This window comes from Embiotoca jacksoni, unplaced genomic scaffold (genome assembly GCF_022577435.1).
Source record: "Embiotoca jacksoni isolate LCO1_2020_lvr unplaced genomic scaffold, fEmbJac1.0.p SCAF_37, whole genome shotgun sequence".
NCBI classification, from domain to species: Eukaryota; Metazoa; Chordata; class Actinopteri; family Embiotocidae; genus Embiotoca; species Embiotoca jacksoni.
Genome location: NW_027185389.1, coordinates 310021 through 329238, shown reverse-complemented (window position 1 = coordinate 329238; position 19218 = coordinate 310021). Strand labels below are relative to the sequence as shown.

General features: G+C 41.6%; 1 protein-coding gene across 2 annotated transcripts in view; it reads right to left on the bottom strand.

Moving 5' to 3' along the window:
* Window positions 1-9786: 9786 nt before the first annotated feature.
* The window catches only part of tet3 (tet methylcytosine dioxygenase 3), a 35648-nt gene continuing 26216 nt past the window's right edge, over window positions 9787-19218 (bottom strand). For both annotated transcript variants that reach the window (XM_069166230.1, XM_069166229.1), the window contains 5 exons: window positions 18523-18673; window positions 18337-18426; window positions 17919-18056; window positions 17461-17815; window positions 9787-16822 (listed from right to left, as the gene is read on the bottom strand). In XM_069166230.1, the coding sequence (XP_069022331.1) occupies window positions 15018-16822; window positions 17461-17815; window positions 17919-18056; window positions 18337-18426; window positions 18523-18673 (2539 nt within the window). In that variant the 3' untranslated portion in view covers window positions 9787-15017. The remainder of the gene's footprint in view (window positions 16823-17460; window positions 17816-17918; window positions 18057-18336; window positions 18427-18522; window positions 18674-19218) is intronic.

The window sequence follows — 19218 nt, the reverse complement described above, 5'->3', positions numbered from 1 at the left end:
ATTTCGTTAAAAGCCTGATAATGTGCTCATTTTCTCACATTCGTGATGTCAATTTTTCACCCGATCACAAGTGTTGCATTATAATGCTGGGTTTGAACTGCTGTACTTGAGCAGAGGGGAGCTTTGAGTGGCCTAAAAAAAAAAAAACAACGTTATAAAAAAACAAATGGAAAACTCATTCGGAGTTTGATAACCATCACGCAGCAAACTCTCCGAACACATGGAGCAATGTTCTGTTCTGTTAGATGAGACTGAATTAAAATGGAGCTTTTTATCCATGACAGGTGCCAGAGCATCATTTCCACAGTGAAGCATGAGGGTGAACATTTACAAAAACATCGGGGGGGAGGAACCTTTCCACAAGGCACCGCACCATAATCAACACAGATGACTAATTGTCAAAACTACCTGCGCGCAAGTACTTTGTTCTCTCCTGTTGCTGCCACTCCTTGTATTTGCACTCTCAAAGTGTGCTTTAGTTCTGACACCAGAGGAAAACAAGTAAATGAATAGTCTTGTGTTCAAAGAAATTGCTCGGTTTATTTGGCTTTCTGTTGTTTTACGACCTTCAGAGCTTTTCTTTGTCCAGAAAACATAGGCCTAAATTTGTTTTTTTCTTTTTTTTTTTTTTTCCCTTGGTCTAAATTTATTTAAAATGGACATGTGAGTGTCATCAAAATATTGAGAGTACTTCAACATCACAGGCTTTGAAAATAATTACACAAGGGAGAAATATTGTATTTATCTTGATGTGAAGTGACAGAAATGAACTGAATCAAAATTTGCAGCCTTGATTTTCATACCGCTATATATTTAGGCATTTATAAAATTTCATAACTTTCTTCATAACCATACAAGGTGACTGCAGCACTGTATCTTTTGGTGTTCCTCTGTGTCTGTTTCTATGTGGAACACTGCATGTAATTATCTTGCACTTTGAGCTACATTTCTTGTATGAAAGGTGTTATACAAATAAAGTTTATTATTATTATTATTAGAATTATTATTATTATTATTATTATTATAAATGCTCAACCCGAAAACATAATGCCTCTGGCTTTGTCATCAAACAGCATTCTGTAGTTCGGTAGTAATATATAAAGGATTTTCTTTGAATGGACAGAGCTTCTGAAGACGCATCCGAGCGCTGTAGAACGGACGTTCTGGCCCCCGTCGATATTATTTCTGTGCGCCCTCCCTGACCTCGTTCAACATGCTGTCAACTCTTTCATCTTCCCCACAGAAATGGGTAATTTCGCTCCAGTCAAATTGCTCCACTTTTGTGTTTTGTGTTACTTTTAAGTAACTTTGATCTTCTGACCTGGTCCGGGGAAGTCCCGGTTCTTAAAACTACATCACAACCTCATGATGATGCACGTGTCACCAGTTCAACCTCAATTCTACATGTTTTTCAGACACAAGAAATCCTCTCTTATATAGCTTGTTTTGTGTTTATGGTGCACTAAATGTGATATACTGTGACATCCTGTTCGATATTTGTATGCTCTAATTTAATGGTTCTCAACCCAAATTTTTTTCGATTCCTTAAATCGTGACCAATATTTCTGAACCACTTTTTTTTCCCATTCTTTTATGCACTGTGAAAAACACGAGAAAAAAAAAATGCTCAAATATGCAACCAGAGATAAAAATCCAATTAAATTAAAAAAACAAAAACAAAACAGACTCACTGAATTACAAACATATTTCAAATAAATTAAAAAAGGTAATGTTCATCAAGTTTGTCAAGATAACACAAAAACAACACTTCCTTAAAAATGTAAATGCAGACATTTTTCGGACTTAAAAATAAGCCTGCAGAAGGGTAGATACTGAATATTGGTGACGCCCTATGTAGTCTTATACTGTGGCATTATACAGCAACATGAACCACAGACAGAGTTGGAAAAGGGAGACAGAATCTCAGGTATTTGCTCAATGAGCCAAGTCATCTTGTTAATGCTAATGTGGCCATACAGCCTGAAGTCATTAGGATGGAGAAAATTGCTCAGGGATGCTTCTAGCCAAGTAACCATTTATCACACCTTATATTTACATACAAATGGGCACACACTCTGACTTTACACTCTCCCGCTTTCACCTTTCGGCCACAGAAGCAGCTGTTTGTGTTTAGTCCTAATCTCATAATTAAAAAAAGAGTTCTGTTTCGTTGTTAGATTTGTTTTTGTTTTTTTACACTTGTTTTTCTTGTGGGTTGATCTGAGTGCCTCCCCTTCTTTTGTTACTTCGGCCGGTCTTTCAGCCTTCTGTTGTTTGTGGATTTTGGTTATGTTTTTTTTTTTTAAATTATTATTATTTTGTTTGGAAACGAATTCAATGTTGTGATTTTTGTGGTCATCTTTGATTTATTTTTGTAGTGAACTTTTTTTGGGGGGGTTGTAACAGTGTGAAAAAGAGGAATTTAAAAAAAACAACACTGTTTCATGATGATACGGTCTCGACTGGTGTCCAAACGATGAAGAAGCCTACTGCATCGTGCCACCATGAATTTGGCAATTAGTGACTTTGCATGAAATGAATCCATTAACTTTTAGTGGGTCAGAAATTCAATTTTGCTTTCATTAATGATTAAATATTTGCAATGACATGAATCCGGTTGCCCTCAACATTACACCAATAACTAACCACTGTCACATAGTCATTGTTATTGCAGCTCTGTTATTGCACAAAGCACCACTCACCTGTTGATTGTGAGAGGACAAATTGGTCTCTACGGGATTTTTATGGACAAACTTTTAGAGCATCCATCAACTTTTTGAAGTTGTAGCACCAGTTGAGCTGTTGAATGTCAGCGTTTTTCAGGAGAGTGTACATTTCTGAGATTCTCTCTAGAAGCCACTAATCGACAACATCATTCTCAGGCTCCCGAGTTTCACATTTGAGGGATAATAAAGGAGTACATCAAGAATGAGGTATTCTGTATTCATTCATAAACGGAGCGTTTCCTGTTCAGGCGGTGGCTTTGCTTTTCTCATGTGACACTATTCCCAATTTAGTGGTCTTTTTTAAAGTGCAACGATTTGCCATCTGCCTGATCTTTCAGGCCCAACACCACTCCAGCATCCGCCTGCAGGCTCTGAGGGGGTTAAGAGATTTGCTCTTCACTCCCCAATATATATCTGTAATCGTAGCCACAGAGAGACCTGACTCAAGTTCACTCAAGGCAACTTGCTTCGTTGGTTTTCTTCAGCTGTGCCATCTTCTATCTTTATTGTTTCAATTATAAACCCTTGTTCAAACTTACATTTCTTTCCTTTCATTAAAAGTCAAATGCATCACTTCCTGATCACGCCGTTCACTGTACGTCTCCATCTGCTATTATAAGATCCTGCCTGCAGAGAGATAACGACGCTAATTTCGTGTAACTTCTTGATGAGGATTAACAGCGTGGATGTTCTCTCTCAGGAATGACTTTCGACAGACTAAACTTTTGTTTTCAAAAGTTCATGCATAAAAAAAAACATACATGACCAATTACGGCTACATTTACAGTAGGTGATGAGGTGGAAAAGCTCTGCACGGGAGAAATGCCAATACATTAGTAACTCTATACACTATAATTAAATCAGTAGATGACATTGTATATAATTAGCTGATGTCTTAATCATACTGTGATTAGCTCTTTCACAGTAAATTGATACACAGTTCTGCAGATACGGCAAAGCACACACAAAAAGCATAGACGCAAGTGGCCACTTTACACACGAGGGATTCAGCCATTAAAGTACAGAAACCATCTGTAAAAGCCAACTTTGTGCCATTTATCCATCCATTTATCCATCCATCCATCCATCCATCCATTTATCCATCCATTTATTTATTTATTTATTTATTCGAAGGAACCAGTTGCCAGGTAACTCCAGTTTGCACCACCTGATGAACGTGAAAGGAGTGCAAACCCAGAGTTGCAGTGAAACTGGAGGGATTTGAAATAAATTAATAAATACCTTCAAATGTATTTCTGATGTGTAAACAAACATTTCTTGTTTTGAATATATGTAATAGAAATCAACAAGTATAGGTACTTAAATGATTAACAATTTAGACCAAAAATATATTGTTTTTTGTTGTTGTTGTATGTTGCTTATTAATATACAAACTGTTGAGTTTACAAACTGATTTTAATTCGTGAACTTCACCACTTTCATTTCCGTTTCATTCTCATCCGCTGCAGGAAAACGTGTAACTTTCACACCTAGACAGCCTAAAGCGTGGATATTTCAAGCCTATTTCACATTTTGCTGAGATACCAGGTTGGTTTGTTCCCCGTACCACTTCTTGTGTCTCTCCCTCCTCCACCCACCAGAGGTCTCTGTGTGTCTCATCCCGTCTCTGTCTCGCAGCCTGCTCTCCTGCCAGCCACTCCCGCCTCACCTGCTCCCAAAGTCAAACACTTTGTCAAGTGTACCGGTGTCTGTTTGTCCTCGTGTTTTGGACCGACTTTGTTCCCTCTGGACTCTGAATGTCCCATCGTGTTTTTCCCCGTGTCCTGGACTCTTTTTTTCCACCTCACTACCTATTGTAAGCAAAGTTCTTCAGTTTGCCTTAAATCCTCGTGTCGGAGCCGTTCGTTCGGGTCGTTCCTCCTGCCCAACTGTGACATAAGTCTCTATGCTGTTCGCTGTCATTTTGTTCCGACACTGATATTTTAATGAAGTTGTTCTATGTGTTTGTTTTAATATTTCCTTTATTTTATGTCTTTTTTTTGTTTGTTTGTAAAGTGTATCACGATCATGTTCCGTGGAGATTTTGCACTATAAATAAAACTGAATTGAATTAAGAGTAAAACAAAAAAATTGGCAATATAAAAACTGAGGTAAGCCTAAGAATTTTTTGTATTTTTTATTAAAAAAAATATCAGACCGTGCAGCTGAGTGATTTCTGGTCAGTGTTGGTCGTGCGTATTTATTCCATCTTTCACGCACATCTCCAACTGTACGGCACTGATGCTTTTAATACAGCATGTACGGTTGCACCATACATTGATGTTTGAAGAAGGATTTGGCGTCTGTTTGTCTCTCCACTGCTGCACCAAACTAACAGATGGACCATCACACGAGAGGCTGCAGAGCATTTTGGAGGGACATCCTTCAGTAAATTTAGCATGTTATGTTCCTTTTTTTGGTTAAATCATGCAGCTCGGAGAGATCGTATCTCTGAGCTGCATGATTGCAAAGCTGTAAAAGGTATGTTTTCAATCAATTCCACAATGCAATGTTTTTTTATTTACCTAAACTGGTGGCCTCATTCGCTTTACTGTCTTTAAAACAACACCATGAATTTTTTTTTTTTTTTTTTTTTTTAACTGATTGGGACGCAAATATTTGATTGAAAAAAAAAAATCATAAATGTTCTTCTGCAGAAAAAAATAACTACTGGAGCTACTTTTGCAGAAATAACTCCTCTAAGGCATTTTTCCTAATTGTCCACCAGTCTCTGACATCCACTTGCTGGCATTTCTAATTACTTTTCAAAACATTGTTCCTTCAGTTGCAAGCTTTTTGAGGGTTTTCTTATTGAACTATCTGTTTCAAATTACCTATCAAATGTCCACAATGGATTTGCTGGAGTGCTGAGGATAATTATCTTTTTGAAAGGATCTTTGTACATTTAAAAGGATTTTTCTTGGCCTGCCTCAAAATGGAGATCAAGTTTATGCACTTTCTTTTCTGATTTAAACCCATATCTGCAAGTTACCCTTTAATAACGGAGAGAATACCAGGCGCTATATGTCCGAGGTTTAGATTAAAAAAAAAATGTTGCACCTTCGACATCCTAAAGAAGTTCCAATCATTGGCACCTAAGCTGGAGCACTTGATTCCTATTTAATGGGTTTGATGGTATGATAAATGTAGTCTACTTACTCTTTCCATGTAACTGATCTGTTTTTATTTACCTTGAATCTTAAAAATGTCGACAAAACTATACATTTTTCTGTATTTATTTGAGTATATCACCTTTTTATAAATGGGGATTGATTTAACGATGATCAATGTGTCAGGAAAAAAAATCCACGACGGTCATTATTTCTATTCTGATTAAACCAGTTTCTCTTTATTTCTGCTGTATACAAAGCCACATTGCAGTTCATTTTTTTTTTTTATTGTTCAGTTCAAATGTTTTCTTTTTTGCTGAGATGGCATTTATGTTTGTCTTGTTTTTGAAATAAATATTGACCTTATCACAGTGTTTCCAAGGACTTATCATTAGAAAATGGAAGTCTAAGATGCTGCATAACATCCTGTTTTACAACACATAACGGAAAAACAAGCATTGTGAATAAATGACATGAGGCCTGTTTCTCTGTCTCTGTGTGTCAATCAATCAATCACAGATCTTCTGTGGGACGTCAGGGCTCTGTGTTCTGTGGGGCTAAATCTTGGGAATGCTCATGCAGGCAGTCATTAAGAAAACCCGAGCGGTCCGACGTGTCCAGAAACACCTTTTTTCCATCAGAAAGTCCGTACGCGTTTCATCACCGACGACGTCATCCCGAGAACGTGACCGTGAAGGGAGAAACGCTCATCTTTTAATCATTTATTGCTAATTTAAAACACCTGTGCAACTTCTGTTTTTAATCATCTCAATAAGTGTACTAAAATAGTAATCAAGCCTCAAGTGTTAATACATAAACAGTAGTCTTCTTGAAGTTTATTTTATCGCAAAACTTCCCCAAAATGCTGAATATAAGTTTTCATTGCTCTTCATAAGAACAGCATATGAATTGTGGCCCGGGGTCTTTCCACCTACTCTCAGCTGACTGAAATCTCTAATTTACCACACTAATCCAAATCAGAAATGTCGTTGGTACTTGTGTGGAGATAAAGTACAAGCGATGGGCGCATACGTCAGGAAAAAGTGACCTCACAGAACGAGCACATTGAATTGGACTGAAAAAAAGGATTTGGAGAACACTTATTCCACCTATGATTCCAGATAAGGACATCCAGAGACTTCACCCAACGACATTACAAAGAGCCGATGAACCGCCGGCACCTCGTGAGAACGATTGTCAGGATAGAGCGATTTCAACCCAAGGTTTGACCTGCACAGCTCGAACAACTGGAGCCTGCGCCACCTCATCCACACCGTTAACCTCACACAGCCCACTCACAGCCAGACACAACACAAACTACAGAATGTGAGGAAGAAAAACTCAAAACGCTGGAAGGAGATTATGTATTAAATTGAAAAAAAGAAAAAAAACAAGAAAAAAAACAACAACTTTACTTTGCAAGGCAGGAAGAAGGTTGCTGCTGTTCTTCCGGTGGAGGATGAAAACATCGTGCCGACATTCAGCAACTCGGCGTTATCTAGATGTCCTGCTGACATTATACCGGTCGCGTTGCTTATCCCGATGTAACCATGTTTATCTGTTTTCTCCCAGTTAATTCAATAAATAATGAGCACCTGTTTTCAGGTTAAAAAATTAGCTCGTAACAGCGGAAAGTGAAAGGAACAAATGTTGGTGTTGCTATTTGTTAGCTGCCGAGCTACAAGTAATCTGTCGTCAGCAGAGAGGCGGTCGGAGTTGTTAGCGAATTTTAGTACCGAATTAAAAAATTAAATAATTTCTTCAATAGGCCGGGGTATTCAACAAGGCAAAGCCAAGCGTGTTTCAAAGTGAGTCTCTGAAACACAATGACATCCGTCTGCACGCCATTTAAATAAGAGGAGAATCAGCGAGTTCACGGAAAAAAAAATACAAAAAAATACTTTGTGTGTTTGTTAGATTTGGCAAGAAATTAGTTAGTGGGGGTAGGAATGACCCTAGCTAAAGAGCTGCTCCTTATTAGTTTTCAGTAGGTCCCGCTGAAAATGATCCCATCGTTAATTAGATATTAGGTCTCAAAAAAGGGCGTTTCTTTTTGATTGACAGGCCTGTGGTGCAGTGAGGATCGGTGGGCGGGGCGTAGTGGCCTCGGATTCCCATTCGGATGGAGTCAGAGCCACCGCTCGCTCCTCCCCAGCTCGTCCAAATATGGTCACAGAATATCATTAGTATAGTATGACTATTTTATGACATTTTAGACGACATATGTCATTTGGATCCCCCAGTGTCAATACGCCCTTGCAATCCACCTTTAGATTTCAAATCAGATATGCTTTCCCTAACATTGAAGTAGCCATTTGCAGAGGAATGGTTTGTTTGACAATTTATAGGTAGGATGGAGAGTACATCATAGTGCAGCACTGGGTGAAGTCACCAATCTTCTCTAGATGCAGTGAACTCATCTCTATAGACCATTGATCACAACATTTTATGACAGAGCCAGAAACATGTCATTGGGGTTAAAGGAACCTCAGTAGGCTAGTTTAAATAGTATTTATAACATGCAGATATAATTTTTGTCATGGAGTTCCACAGGGTTTGTGCTAGGGCCAATACTTTTTATGTTATACAGTTTATGTGTTTGTTATGAAACACTGCATACATTTCCATTTATATTTGGACACATCCCATTTATCCAATCACTACACGTGTCAGACCTTCTATTACTTGTTATACCATTCAAATACGGAGCTTTTTCCTCAATGTTCCTCTTGCTTGTTTCGCAGGCAGCGATGACCACTGCAGCCCAACCTACCACCAGATGACTCTTTACTGGGTTGGGCTCAGACAGCCTCCCGCAGAGCACTCTGCAACCACGCTGTCCCTGGAGTCTGCACCAAAATCCCCGTCAAAACCTTGTTAGAAATTGTTTGGTGTTTCATGCGGTGAAGTCCCTTTTGGTTGAATCAAGAACGCAGATGAAAAAAATTAGTTGGTGAAACTTCAAGCGTGTTTGAACCTGTAATTTTCTACCAAATACTAAAATTCAGACAAAACTCAAGTTATTTTGTTTCACACTCAAACCTTCAAAAACACACTAACCATGTAGTTACTCTGCTTGGCCTCCAGTACTACCGAGAGGGACCTGTGAGTTACTTTTGACTGAGATATACCTTCATTCACACACAAAGGAAGTCTCTTGGACTGCCTGTTCTTTTTATTGTCTCAGAATAATGCTGAAACTGTAACTTCTTACCACCAGCGTGTCACAATAACTGAAAAGCCTCCAAATGATCCAAAATGCAACCGCAAGAGCGGAAGAGAGATCATTCTCCTCCCACTTCAGCCTCTGGAAAAGATTTTGAAACCCTTCTCCTTAAATAGAAATCCCTTAATAACCTAGATCCATCATACTGTGTCTTAGAGATCTTAATGGAGTGCTTCAGGCTTACCTGTGACTCGTATAGTTTAAAAAAAAAAAAAAAAAAGTACAATGGCTCTTTAGCTTTCAGGCCCCGGTCCTGTGAGATCAGCTCCCAGGTCGGAGCCGGACATCTTATCTACTTTTAAGATTAGGCTTTAAGTTTTTATTTTTGATAAAAGCTTATAATTGGGGCTGGCAGATGACCCTGAACTATCCCTTAGGTATGCTACTCAAGGCCTAAGCATCTATCCTGATGCACTGAGCATTGTTCCTCTACTCTGTCGTGAAAGTTTCTCTTCCCTGCTCTCTTCTAGTGCTTGCTCTGTTGGGGTTTTATGTAAGGTTGTAAGGTCTGGGCATCACTATGTAAAGTGTGCTGAAATGACTTAGCCTATGATTTGGAAATTCATTTAAAAAAAAAAAAAAAAAAAAAAAAGTTAATTGAACTGAAATTTTGCCAGTTGCAACAAATTGCAAACTCAGTTTCTGTGGCACTCTGTTGGCTTTCTCTAATTAATATTACACTACAGCTGAACGAGGAAATTAAACTTCACCAAACTTGTATCACTTAAATTTTTTTTTTTTTTATTTATCGCGCAACATAAAACAATATTGTGGGGTTTTTACCACATACACTATGTATTCACATAATACACCATACAGCTACAAAGAGAGAGAGACTGAACAAAAACACTATTTTTTTACATACTGCATCCTTGACATGAAAAATAAAGAACCGAGAACAATCCTAGAACTCAAAAAGGAATGTAGCTGCCAGTTGTGTGGGTTAATTTTCTTTTTTTTTTTTTTTTTTTCTTTTTTTTTGTAGGGGCCAGGGTCCAAGTCTCCATCCCGAATTTGGAAAGTGTTCATTAAATTAGGTGTTTAAAAGTGGGCCGTACACAGTGAGATGCATATGTATATCTATGTTTGTGTTTTGGAAAAAGACAAAATATACAAGGCTTAAAGAGAAAGAGAGGGGGGGGGATTAAAGGAAGTGCATGACTAAAGATAGAGGAAGAGGGAGGCAGTACACAATTCTTGTTTTGTTCAAATATCTTAGCATTCAGTTAACAGGAACATGTACAACATACTCAAAAGATGTTTTTAATAGCCTCTGGTACTTGCGCTGTACCAAATGTGAAACCCAGATAACAGTCTTCATATAATATGATTCTATATCTCATCCTAGTTTAAATGAATTCAAGTACAATATGGAATGAATATTAATAGAGAACGTAATCAACTGTTTGCCTTCAGTTGCCCTCAAAAAGAGATGTAAATTTGTAGCGTTGTAACAAAAGACTTTTCATAAAGTCAGCACCAGGGCAGCTTCCCATCTTTTGAAACTGCTTTAATCAAAAGTATAGTTTTTTTTTTGTCTTGACATTCGAAGAGCTCAGAAAAATATTCGTGGTAATCATTTATCCCCCATTTGTACACAGTGAATTTTGAGGTGTAGCATCATAGCACCGGATGACCGACCCACCACCACCACCACCACCACCGCCACCGTCTCGGGAGAGGTGGCGCCTCTCGTGAAAACCATCCACCGAAACTTGTGAGACATTTAGAAATTTGCAAAGTCAAATTACACCCTATCTTTAGCACCCTTTCTTAGGTAAGTCTGTATAATATGGACCAGGCATTATGCCCAAACAGTAAAATAGGCCCTGTTACTGTACCGGTCAAACTACTGTTAGCCATGATTTATGAAGTCACATAATTATCATTACAAACTAAACATCTGGTGTCTTGCACAGGGGCATTGTGGATTTTTCTGCAATGTGCTATTATGAAAGCTAAAGCAGATAATAATAATGATAATAATAGATACATCTAAACAAGCAGGGAAGCAGTCTCTTACCTGATAGTCTAACACAACTGACAAAGATCGCTGGGCTATAGCTCACTAAAACATCACCCACTGATTCACCTCGGACTGGCTCAATATGTTCCTAAAAAATCACCCCTCGGATGCGGTTATATGAAAAGAGATAGTTCAACGTTTGGACATTTCCTTTCTAGTTCAGATTTTGATGAGATATCGGCACCACTTTTCGTTCTGCATGTTCAATACGAAGATACAGCTAACAGATAGCTCAGCTTAGCTCACCTTAAGCATGGGAAACAAAATCTGCCAACCTTAAAAGTTGCTGACAGGCGGATTTCACTCAATTTCCCTTCTGTTGTCGGTCTTCGTGCTAAACTAGGCTAACCAGCCGCAAGCGTATTTAATGTACGGACATAAAAGCGGCAATCGACCTTCTCATCGAACGGGAAGCGACAAAACACATTTCCCAAAAGCAAAAAGTCAAACCATTTCTTTGAACAAGATACCGCACGCATCGAGTACATGGCTACTGAAAGAGATTTATTGTTGGCTTACTGACAGCAGACTTCTGATAACCACAAAATAGGAATTTTGGTATTTTGCAGGTTTAGATTTGGATTTTGATACTGCCAAAACATTTCTAAAACTAAATTTTTTTTTGTCTGGGGACCGTCGTCGGTGAATAAGTTGAGTGTGGTTTAACATAATCGGGCCCGGGAATTAAATTTCAGAGTGACAGGGCTCTGTCAGTCACATGCTGACAGGGGGGTACAGTACGTACGAAAGCAAAACAGCAGTGTTACTAAGCACACATTTACACACAACACATCGGGACCCCGTGTTGTTCACTGTTGTTAAGGGCTGTCAGAGACTTCAAAATACCCCCTTGTCATTCATGGTTTAGTTACTTTCTTCACCAGTTAAATAATCTTACCTAAATAGTTTAATATTTACATTTTTTTTATCTCTCTCTTGAGAAAATTAAAAAAAAAAAAAAAAAGGAAAAAAAGAAATTAAGCTTCAAGTTGTCAATAATCGGCTCTTTCTTTTTGTCATTAAAATCAAGATTAAAAGTGCTTTTATAAATCTTTTCTTCTCTATGTACAATTTGTATTAGCTATATAAAAAAAAAAAAAAAAAAGATGAAAAAAAAAACCCAATAACATCAAAGACAATCATTATCATCATCACCATGTAGTAATAAATAAGAGTAAAAAAAAATTAAAAAAAAAAAATAATAAAAAATAAAAATAAAAAATGCAGGTTAAAAATGAGTGTGGAGATCTCGAGCACACGAAGGGACATGCATGATTCTCTGCCCTCAGTAGCAAGTTGTGATTGCGACCAGTGTCTCTACGGCGTGAGGTAGAGAGCTGGAGACCCTCGGAGGAGGTAACAGGGTCTTTTCACAGATGACCAGGGCTTCGACCCAAACAACCGGCCAGCAGCTAGGAGTCGGCTTGTTTCGAGTTCTCTTTAGTCTCTCGTTTTCATTTTTAAATTTTTTTAAATTTTTAATTTTTTTTTTTTTAAAAACAAGCGTGTGACCGTAAAGAAAATGAAAATGGTCGATTTACAGGACTCTAAGCCGGGCTATCAAATGATCTCTCTCTTTGGTTCTTCTCTTTCACACGGTCATGCGTTTGCGCCGTTTTCGGACCAAACTCGCACGCAAAGTGAGAGATTCATTGATTCGATGCGGGGTTTTTTTTGGCGCCGACTCCCAGCAGATGCAGTTGTTTTTCAACAGTTTTCCCTTTTATCTCTCAGCACCGTTTTCTCTGTGAAAAGCACTGCTAATTGGGTTTACCAAGAAATGCGAGGAAGGACTGTGCTTTCTCTGCCCTGTACAGTGTACTTTGTTTGAGACAAAACCACCATACGCCACACTAAAGGACTAAAATCTCCTCTATGAAGGAACCAGTTATTGAGACTGATGACGGAGCATGTGACCACAGGGCGGCCACTTTGATTGGCTGGCTCTGTGGCGACAAAGGTGCCTGCGGAAAGGACACGCCTCGCTCTGCTCGAAGATGACAGCACCATGCAGAGGGAAGGAGTGGGCCCTTCACAGTAAATCAAGTGTAATAGGAGAGCACCAGTGTGTGTGTGTGTGTGTGTGTGTGTGTGTGTGTGTGTGTGTGTGTGTGTGTGTATGTACGTGTGTGTGTGTGTGGGAGCACCAAAAGCACTACTGTTTTCCTCCTGCTCGGACCCAGGATGGACTTCCCAAAGAGCATCTCGAGACTTCCTTTACATTTGTGCCACAATGGGACAAAAAGATCAAACTTCGCCTCGTGCTGCTTTGGAGAGTCCCGTCCCGTCCCATCCGTGGTCAGCAAACCGGGTGTGAGATCGCCCTCTACTGGCCGTGGCTGGTTAGAGCAGCAAGGCAACACTGGCTTCTGAATCTCAAGCGCCTGTAGGTCTGTTTGCGCACACTACCTTGAAACGGCAGTCGCTGCTGCCCTCTAGAGTTTACAGTGGGAAGTGCTCACCCTTACTTGAATGTTATAGGAAGATAAAGAGTGCCACCTGCTCCATCTCTATTTTGTAATAGCAGATTTGGGTTAAATCGCATTTGCAAATAGTATCACTTATCTTTGCCTGTTTGTGGGGTACTGGAACTGCAGTTTTTTTCCATTCTGGTACGTCACTTCGACAAAAAACAAACATATTTACTTGCAAATACCACTTGAGCCAAATTTGATTTCGAGCACCTTAATAAAGCTTCAAGTGCCATGAAGAGTAGCGGGATGGAAATCAGATCAGAGCCGGAAGCTGAGCACCAGTCGATAGCTGGGGTGGAGGGGTGGAGGGGAGGGGGAGGTGGAGTGAAGAGGAGGAGCACATCGTCTTAACGACAAGACAAGCAGCAATGTTTTGCAGTTGTTTTTAACCTGGACGTTTCTTTACTTTTTGCATCGCGATGATTAGCTTTGGTTATAAGTTCAGAGCTCAGTTTTAACCTTCCAGCTCGTCCGCGCACAGACGCACGACAGCCGAAACCAACCGCTGCTCTTCTGCCGTGCACGCGTAATATCAGATTTCCAATTGGCTGAGGTTTTGTGTGTTTGACACATCTAAAAGGTCTGAGGGATTGTATCAGTGCATTGCAACTGATAATTCGGACACAGAGTGCTTTGACTCGATTTTTTTGTTTTTTTAAGAGTAGTAAATTTGAACAATCCTCACAAGGGCCGAAATAACAAAATTCAGATGGTAATAATCAAAATTATCCTTTTATGAGGACTTAAACTGGCTGTCAATATAGAAATATATATATATCTATAACAAGCTTGATATTTTTTTTTGTACACAGCCCTGATTGTGATTGCCCTAATATTGATTTGCTGTCTTGTCAGGCAGATAACGGGCTCCTCCTCTTAAGTACAGCTTTAAGATTGACAAGAACAAAGAAAATCAAACGGGGGGAAAAAAAAAAAAAAGGGTACACATATTCCAAACATGGAAAAAGCAACTGACTGAGTCTGTTAGACTCAGGCTGATTGATTTAAAAAAATATATAAACAAAAAACAATCACCTCATTAATAATAACATTAATGAAAACAGCAATAATAAAAAAAACAAACAAACAAGTCTTCATTATAATAATACCTGTAATAACAACATTGACAGTAACAATAGCAATCATAATAATATTGATAATAATAGCAATAATTAGAATCATTAAAATTCTATAAACAAGAAAAAGCAATGGAGTTCCTCTCCAGGGAAGAGAGAGGAAGAGCACCACAGGCAGTGTGTCTGAAGCCCAAACCACTGCCTGACATGAGGTAAAAAACAATAAAAACGTCCCCTCCTCCATGTGGACTGTGGAGGGGGCAGGATGGAGAGATGCCAGACTGCGGGACGGCCGAGAGACATTCAACCTGCTCGTTGCTCTCTCCAGCCCTCCACTGCACCACTCCGTCGCTATCAGTCCGTCTGTGTCCGTCTGGCCTCAGACAAAGTGGCTGTAGGGCCCAGTGAGGCGGGTGAAGGCATAGGGAGACACAGTAACCATAGAGGTGGTGTAGAACGTGGGCGATAACCGCGTCACCGGCCCCTCCTTCTTGTCTTTAGATTGTCCAGGTCCTGGACTAGCACCTGCCGCCGCAGCGCCCCACTTGCGCTTCTTCCCGAGCGCCTTGATTTCCTCCTGGGAGAGGCCGAGGAGAGCCGCTTCCTGCTGCCTCTGCAGCGCCCGCTCAGCCAGCAGCTTCATCTTGGCCTCCCACAGAGCCAGGCCGTGCATGGGCTGGTTGAGGTTCTTGTGCTGGTAGAAGACCAGGGAGATGCGGGTGGGGTGGGAGCGATCAGGCTTTTTGAGCGGAGTGGTGGCGTGTAGCTCCCGACGGGCACATTCGATCAGGATGGAGCCGTGGGCCGGCGCTACCGCCACACCGCCGATGTGGGGATCCAGGAAGTTGTGCTCGCTGTCCGACCACACCTCGCTGTCGTAGTCTTCGCGATGCCGGGTGCTCTTAGCGTCGCTCTCAGCGTGGCTGGGGTCGCAGTAGGCCTGATCTGACTGCTGCAGGGCGTTGGGGAAGAGGCGTCCCTCGGGGGCGGGTGAAGGGGTGCTGCCTGCCACTAAACCTCCACAAGACTTCCAAACCTTCTCTTGGAGCCCCACGGGAGTGGAACACCGACTCTCCCCGGTTTTGGACCAGATTTTGTCAGGGTAGGCTCCCGCATGATTGCTGTGCTTCAAACCAGGACTATATGCCGCAGGCCCCATGGCCCAAGCGTTTGGCTGCGGGCTAGGAGCAGGGCTGACCCAGTGCCTGGGGGTTCCCGGGCCCGGGGTGCCCGGCTGTGGAGTAACTGAGCCTGAGTGAGAGGCGCCGGGCTGTGGTGTACCTAGGTGAGGGGTGGAGGGACGTGTGGAGCCTTGGTGCATGTTAGCCTGCAGCGCTGTGCCGAGGTGAGGGGACGGACATGGAGAGAGAGGTATCTGGAGGGACGGTGACGGGGCCGGGGAAACCATCAGTGCCTTCGAGCCAGGGTAAGGTGTCCACTGCTGGGGGTACGGAGAGGGCTGCCGCTGCTGGGGATGCTGGTGAAACTGCTGCAACTGCTGCTTGTCGGGGTTCAATGAAGAGGCTTCGGGACTTTGTTTATGGTGTAGATGACTCTCCCAGGTGGTGGGAATAATACTTCCATTGAGCTTGTGCCCTGGCCAGCCCACAGGCTGTGGGGTGGTTCTCGACATGTTGGCACCAGCCTGGCTTGGCAATGTGCCTTCATAGACTGGCACATCCATAGGCTCCTGTTTGATGAGTGGAGTGCCTCTGTTGGAGGAGTCGGAGGAGACAGAGGAAGGACGGGACTGGCTGTAGTCAGCCGGCTGGGTATAAGCGCTGTGATTTGGATGGCTGGTTTGCTCCAGGTGGCTCGGGCAGGACTGGGCCAGTCTGGCCTGGAGGCTGTGAATGTCAGGTTTCTGGTCCACCTGGACAGCCTTAGTGCCTGGTTTGGGCAAAGAGCCGTTTCGACCCTCATAGGTCCTCAGCTTAGGGGGGAAAAGTGCATTGGGCGGGTAGTTGTAGTAGCCGTAGGGCATTGCAGGCAGACCGGGGTGGTAACCATTAACTGCGTCCGGTGCAGAGGGCTGGCCAGTTGTGGGGAGGCCTCCCCTTGCATAGAAGGCAGGGTGTGAATAGAGGTTATTGAATGGGTCTGCTGCCTGCACAGGGTATCCATCTATTGATCCGTTGTAGGGCTCCTTCTTGATGTTGGGCTTCACCTCTTGTTTTAGAATTGCTGGTAGTTTGAAAAAAAGGAAAGTTTAGTTAAAAATTCAACTAAACAAGTCATCTTTTTCAATTATTCCAGATTTTAATTGTTCAATTTCTCTTTGGAAATGTGAGATGTTTTAAGTTTAAGTTTGTAAGTCTCTGGAAAATGATTATTAATTTTATTGAAATACACAGTATGATGACAAAATAGTGTATCTCAAAGGAGACTTCATTCAATCTGTTTGCACCAGAAATAGATTTATTATCCCAAAACTGCACTTTCAGATTACAAAATGGTAATTTTTTTTTAAATTTATGTATTTATTTTAAGGACCGTTTTTCATGTTATGTTGCTTCAGTTTGCAAAGCATTCTTCTACTACTCCGTTTGGAGGGCCAGTTGGAGGGCTAGATGACCACTTCCCCTCGATCCCTTAAAGAAATGGGACACTCTCCCCGACCCGGTGCAAAATGGAGGGAAAGGGCCAGGTAGTCGGGCCAAAACGGGGAATTGGGATTGGGCCTTACACTTCCTGTATCCATTTCAAATTAGAAGTCGTCTACCTTTCAGTAGACGGAAGCCCATCATCTCTTAACAGAGCTTTTAATGTGAAACTGACTGAAATTGGAAAATCACACATCAGATGAGTAATACATCACTAACCTTTATTGCCTTGGGGTTGAGGGGAGCTGGCGATGCAGACCTCAGTCTTGACCACTGTTTTCTCCGGCGTCTCTCCTGCCTGCTGCATGAGTTTACTTTTCTTCTTCTCCGAGGCAGCTTTCTTGGCCTCCAGTCGCCGCTGTCGGCAGGACTTGGCGGGTTCGGGCAACTTGCGAACCTCGCGACGGAAAGCCTGAAGCACCTGGATGGCTCCCGTCTTCATCTTGAGGCGCTGGGCCTCCTCGCTGCCAAACTCATCGGTCAGGGATATCGTGTAAAGAGGCAACACATGGAGCTGCTCATCCTCGGGGATTTCCCCAATCGCCCGGTTGTCCTCCTTAGTTAAAGTACAAACCTAACAGAGAGCGACGGGGAGAGACGGATGAATCAAGATATATCCTTTATTACAGCCCAATTGTCCCAAAACACAAATTTTAGAGGATGATGAGTGATCTTACCACCGTGCAACCGTTGTAGAGGTTGTGCTGGTCTTTATGAGCGTGGGCACAGAAGTCCATGCAAGCGGTGACTCCAGAGAACGGACGGCCTTCCTTCGAGCCCAGCCGGCATTCTGGAGCTAAGAGCTCTGACTGGCACTGAGGTGGAGGACAAAGGTAACTTTAAAACCAGGTACAGGCAAACTAAGATTTATATTTCCCTGTCTTCCTTAGACAGACAACACACACAGCAGTTAAGGTTCGCTGCCGTATGTCAAACTTTAAGCCAGTAGATTCTCTTGCCTGGAATTCATCATTATGTGACAGCTATGGCCTTGATGTGTGAGCAAAATGAAAAGTGTCGATGGCATCAGGTTGTTACTGTGTGAAGACTTGCAGAATAAGTGCACACTGATGGGCGTCTGTCTGTGCAACAAACCTGGTTACTGTAGGCCTGTGGCGCCAGCCGCTTGTACAAAGGAGCCACCTCAGTTGCCAGATGCTGGAAGTTATCCCTGATTTTTTCCTCCTGAAGAGCGAAAACATGGATCATAAGTGTTTATTATTAGAATTAATATATTCTGGTAAAATTCTCCAAAAGAGGTGGCTCCGATGGGATGAGTACCTCTTCAGGGCGATCTCCTTGTAGCCTGAACTTGCGCGGCAATTTGCTTCGGGCGTACTTGCAGCCGTTGAAGTACATACTCCAGGAGCAGCCGAAGGAGAAGGAAGCACCACAAGTCTCGGAGTCCTTGCCTTGACAGGCACAAGTACGACTGCAGGGGGAGACAGCGAGCACACGCTCAGCTTCAGTCATACACGATGTGTGCGGGCTTTATATGCGAGAGAAATGTCAGCGAGGACATTTGCTAAAAGTTTCATAGCGTCTTAAATGTTTCAAGAAGCTTTTATTTCTTGAAATGTTTTTATTTTATCTGAACTTTGTGTATGCACTGTGCAATGCACACCTTGTATTAATCAAGGTAAATAGAGTTGAAAGAAAACATTTATTGTAACAGCACAAAGGCTGATTCGAAGCCGTTGGAGGGTTAAGAAGGAAGTAAGACTTATTTTCTCATCCTAATAGAGTTCAGTAGTTTTCATATCTAAACCAAAGCCGGTTTATATCTAAACAAGCGTGTTAACATCTATTTATGGTTAATTATGGGAGTAGGTACAAAGTGAACACAGACATGTATGACATAAAAGGTGTACACTGATCATCTGAAACACGAATACACTATTTTGTTTTTGGGCATGCGCTATTATTTTGTCTGATAATTAAGTTTGTAAACTTTTCTATGCCTTTTTAATCCCACAT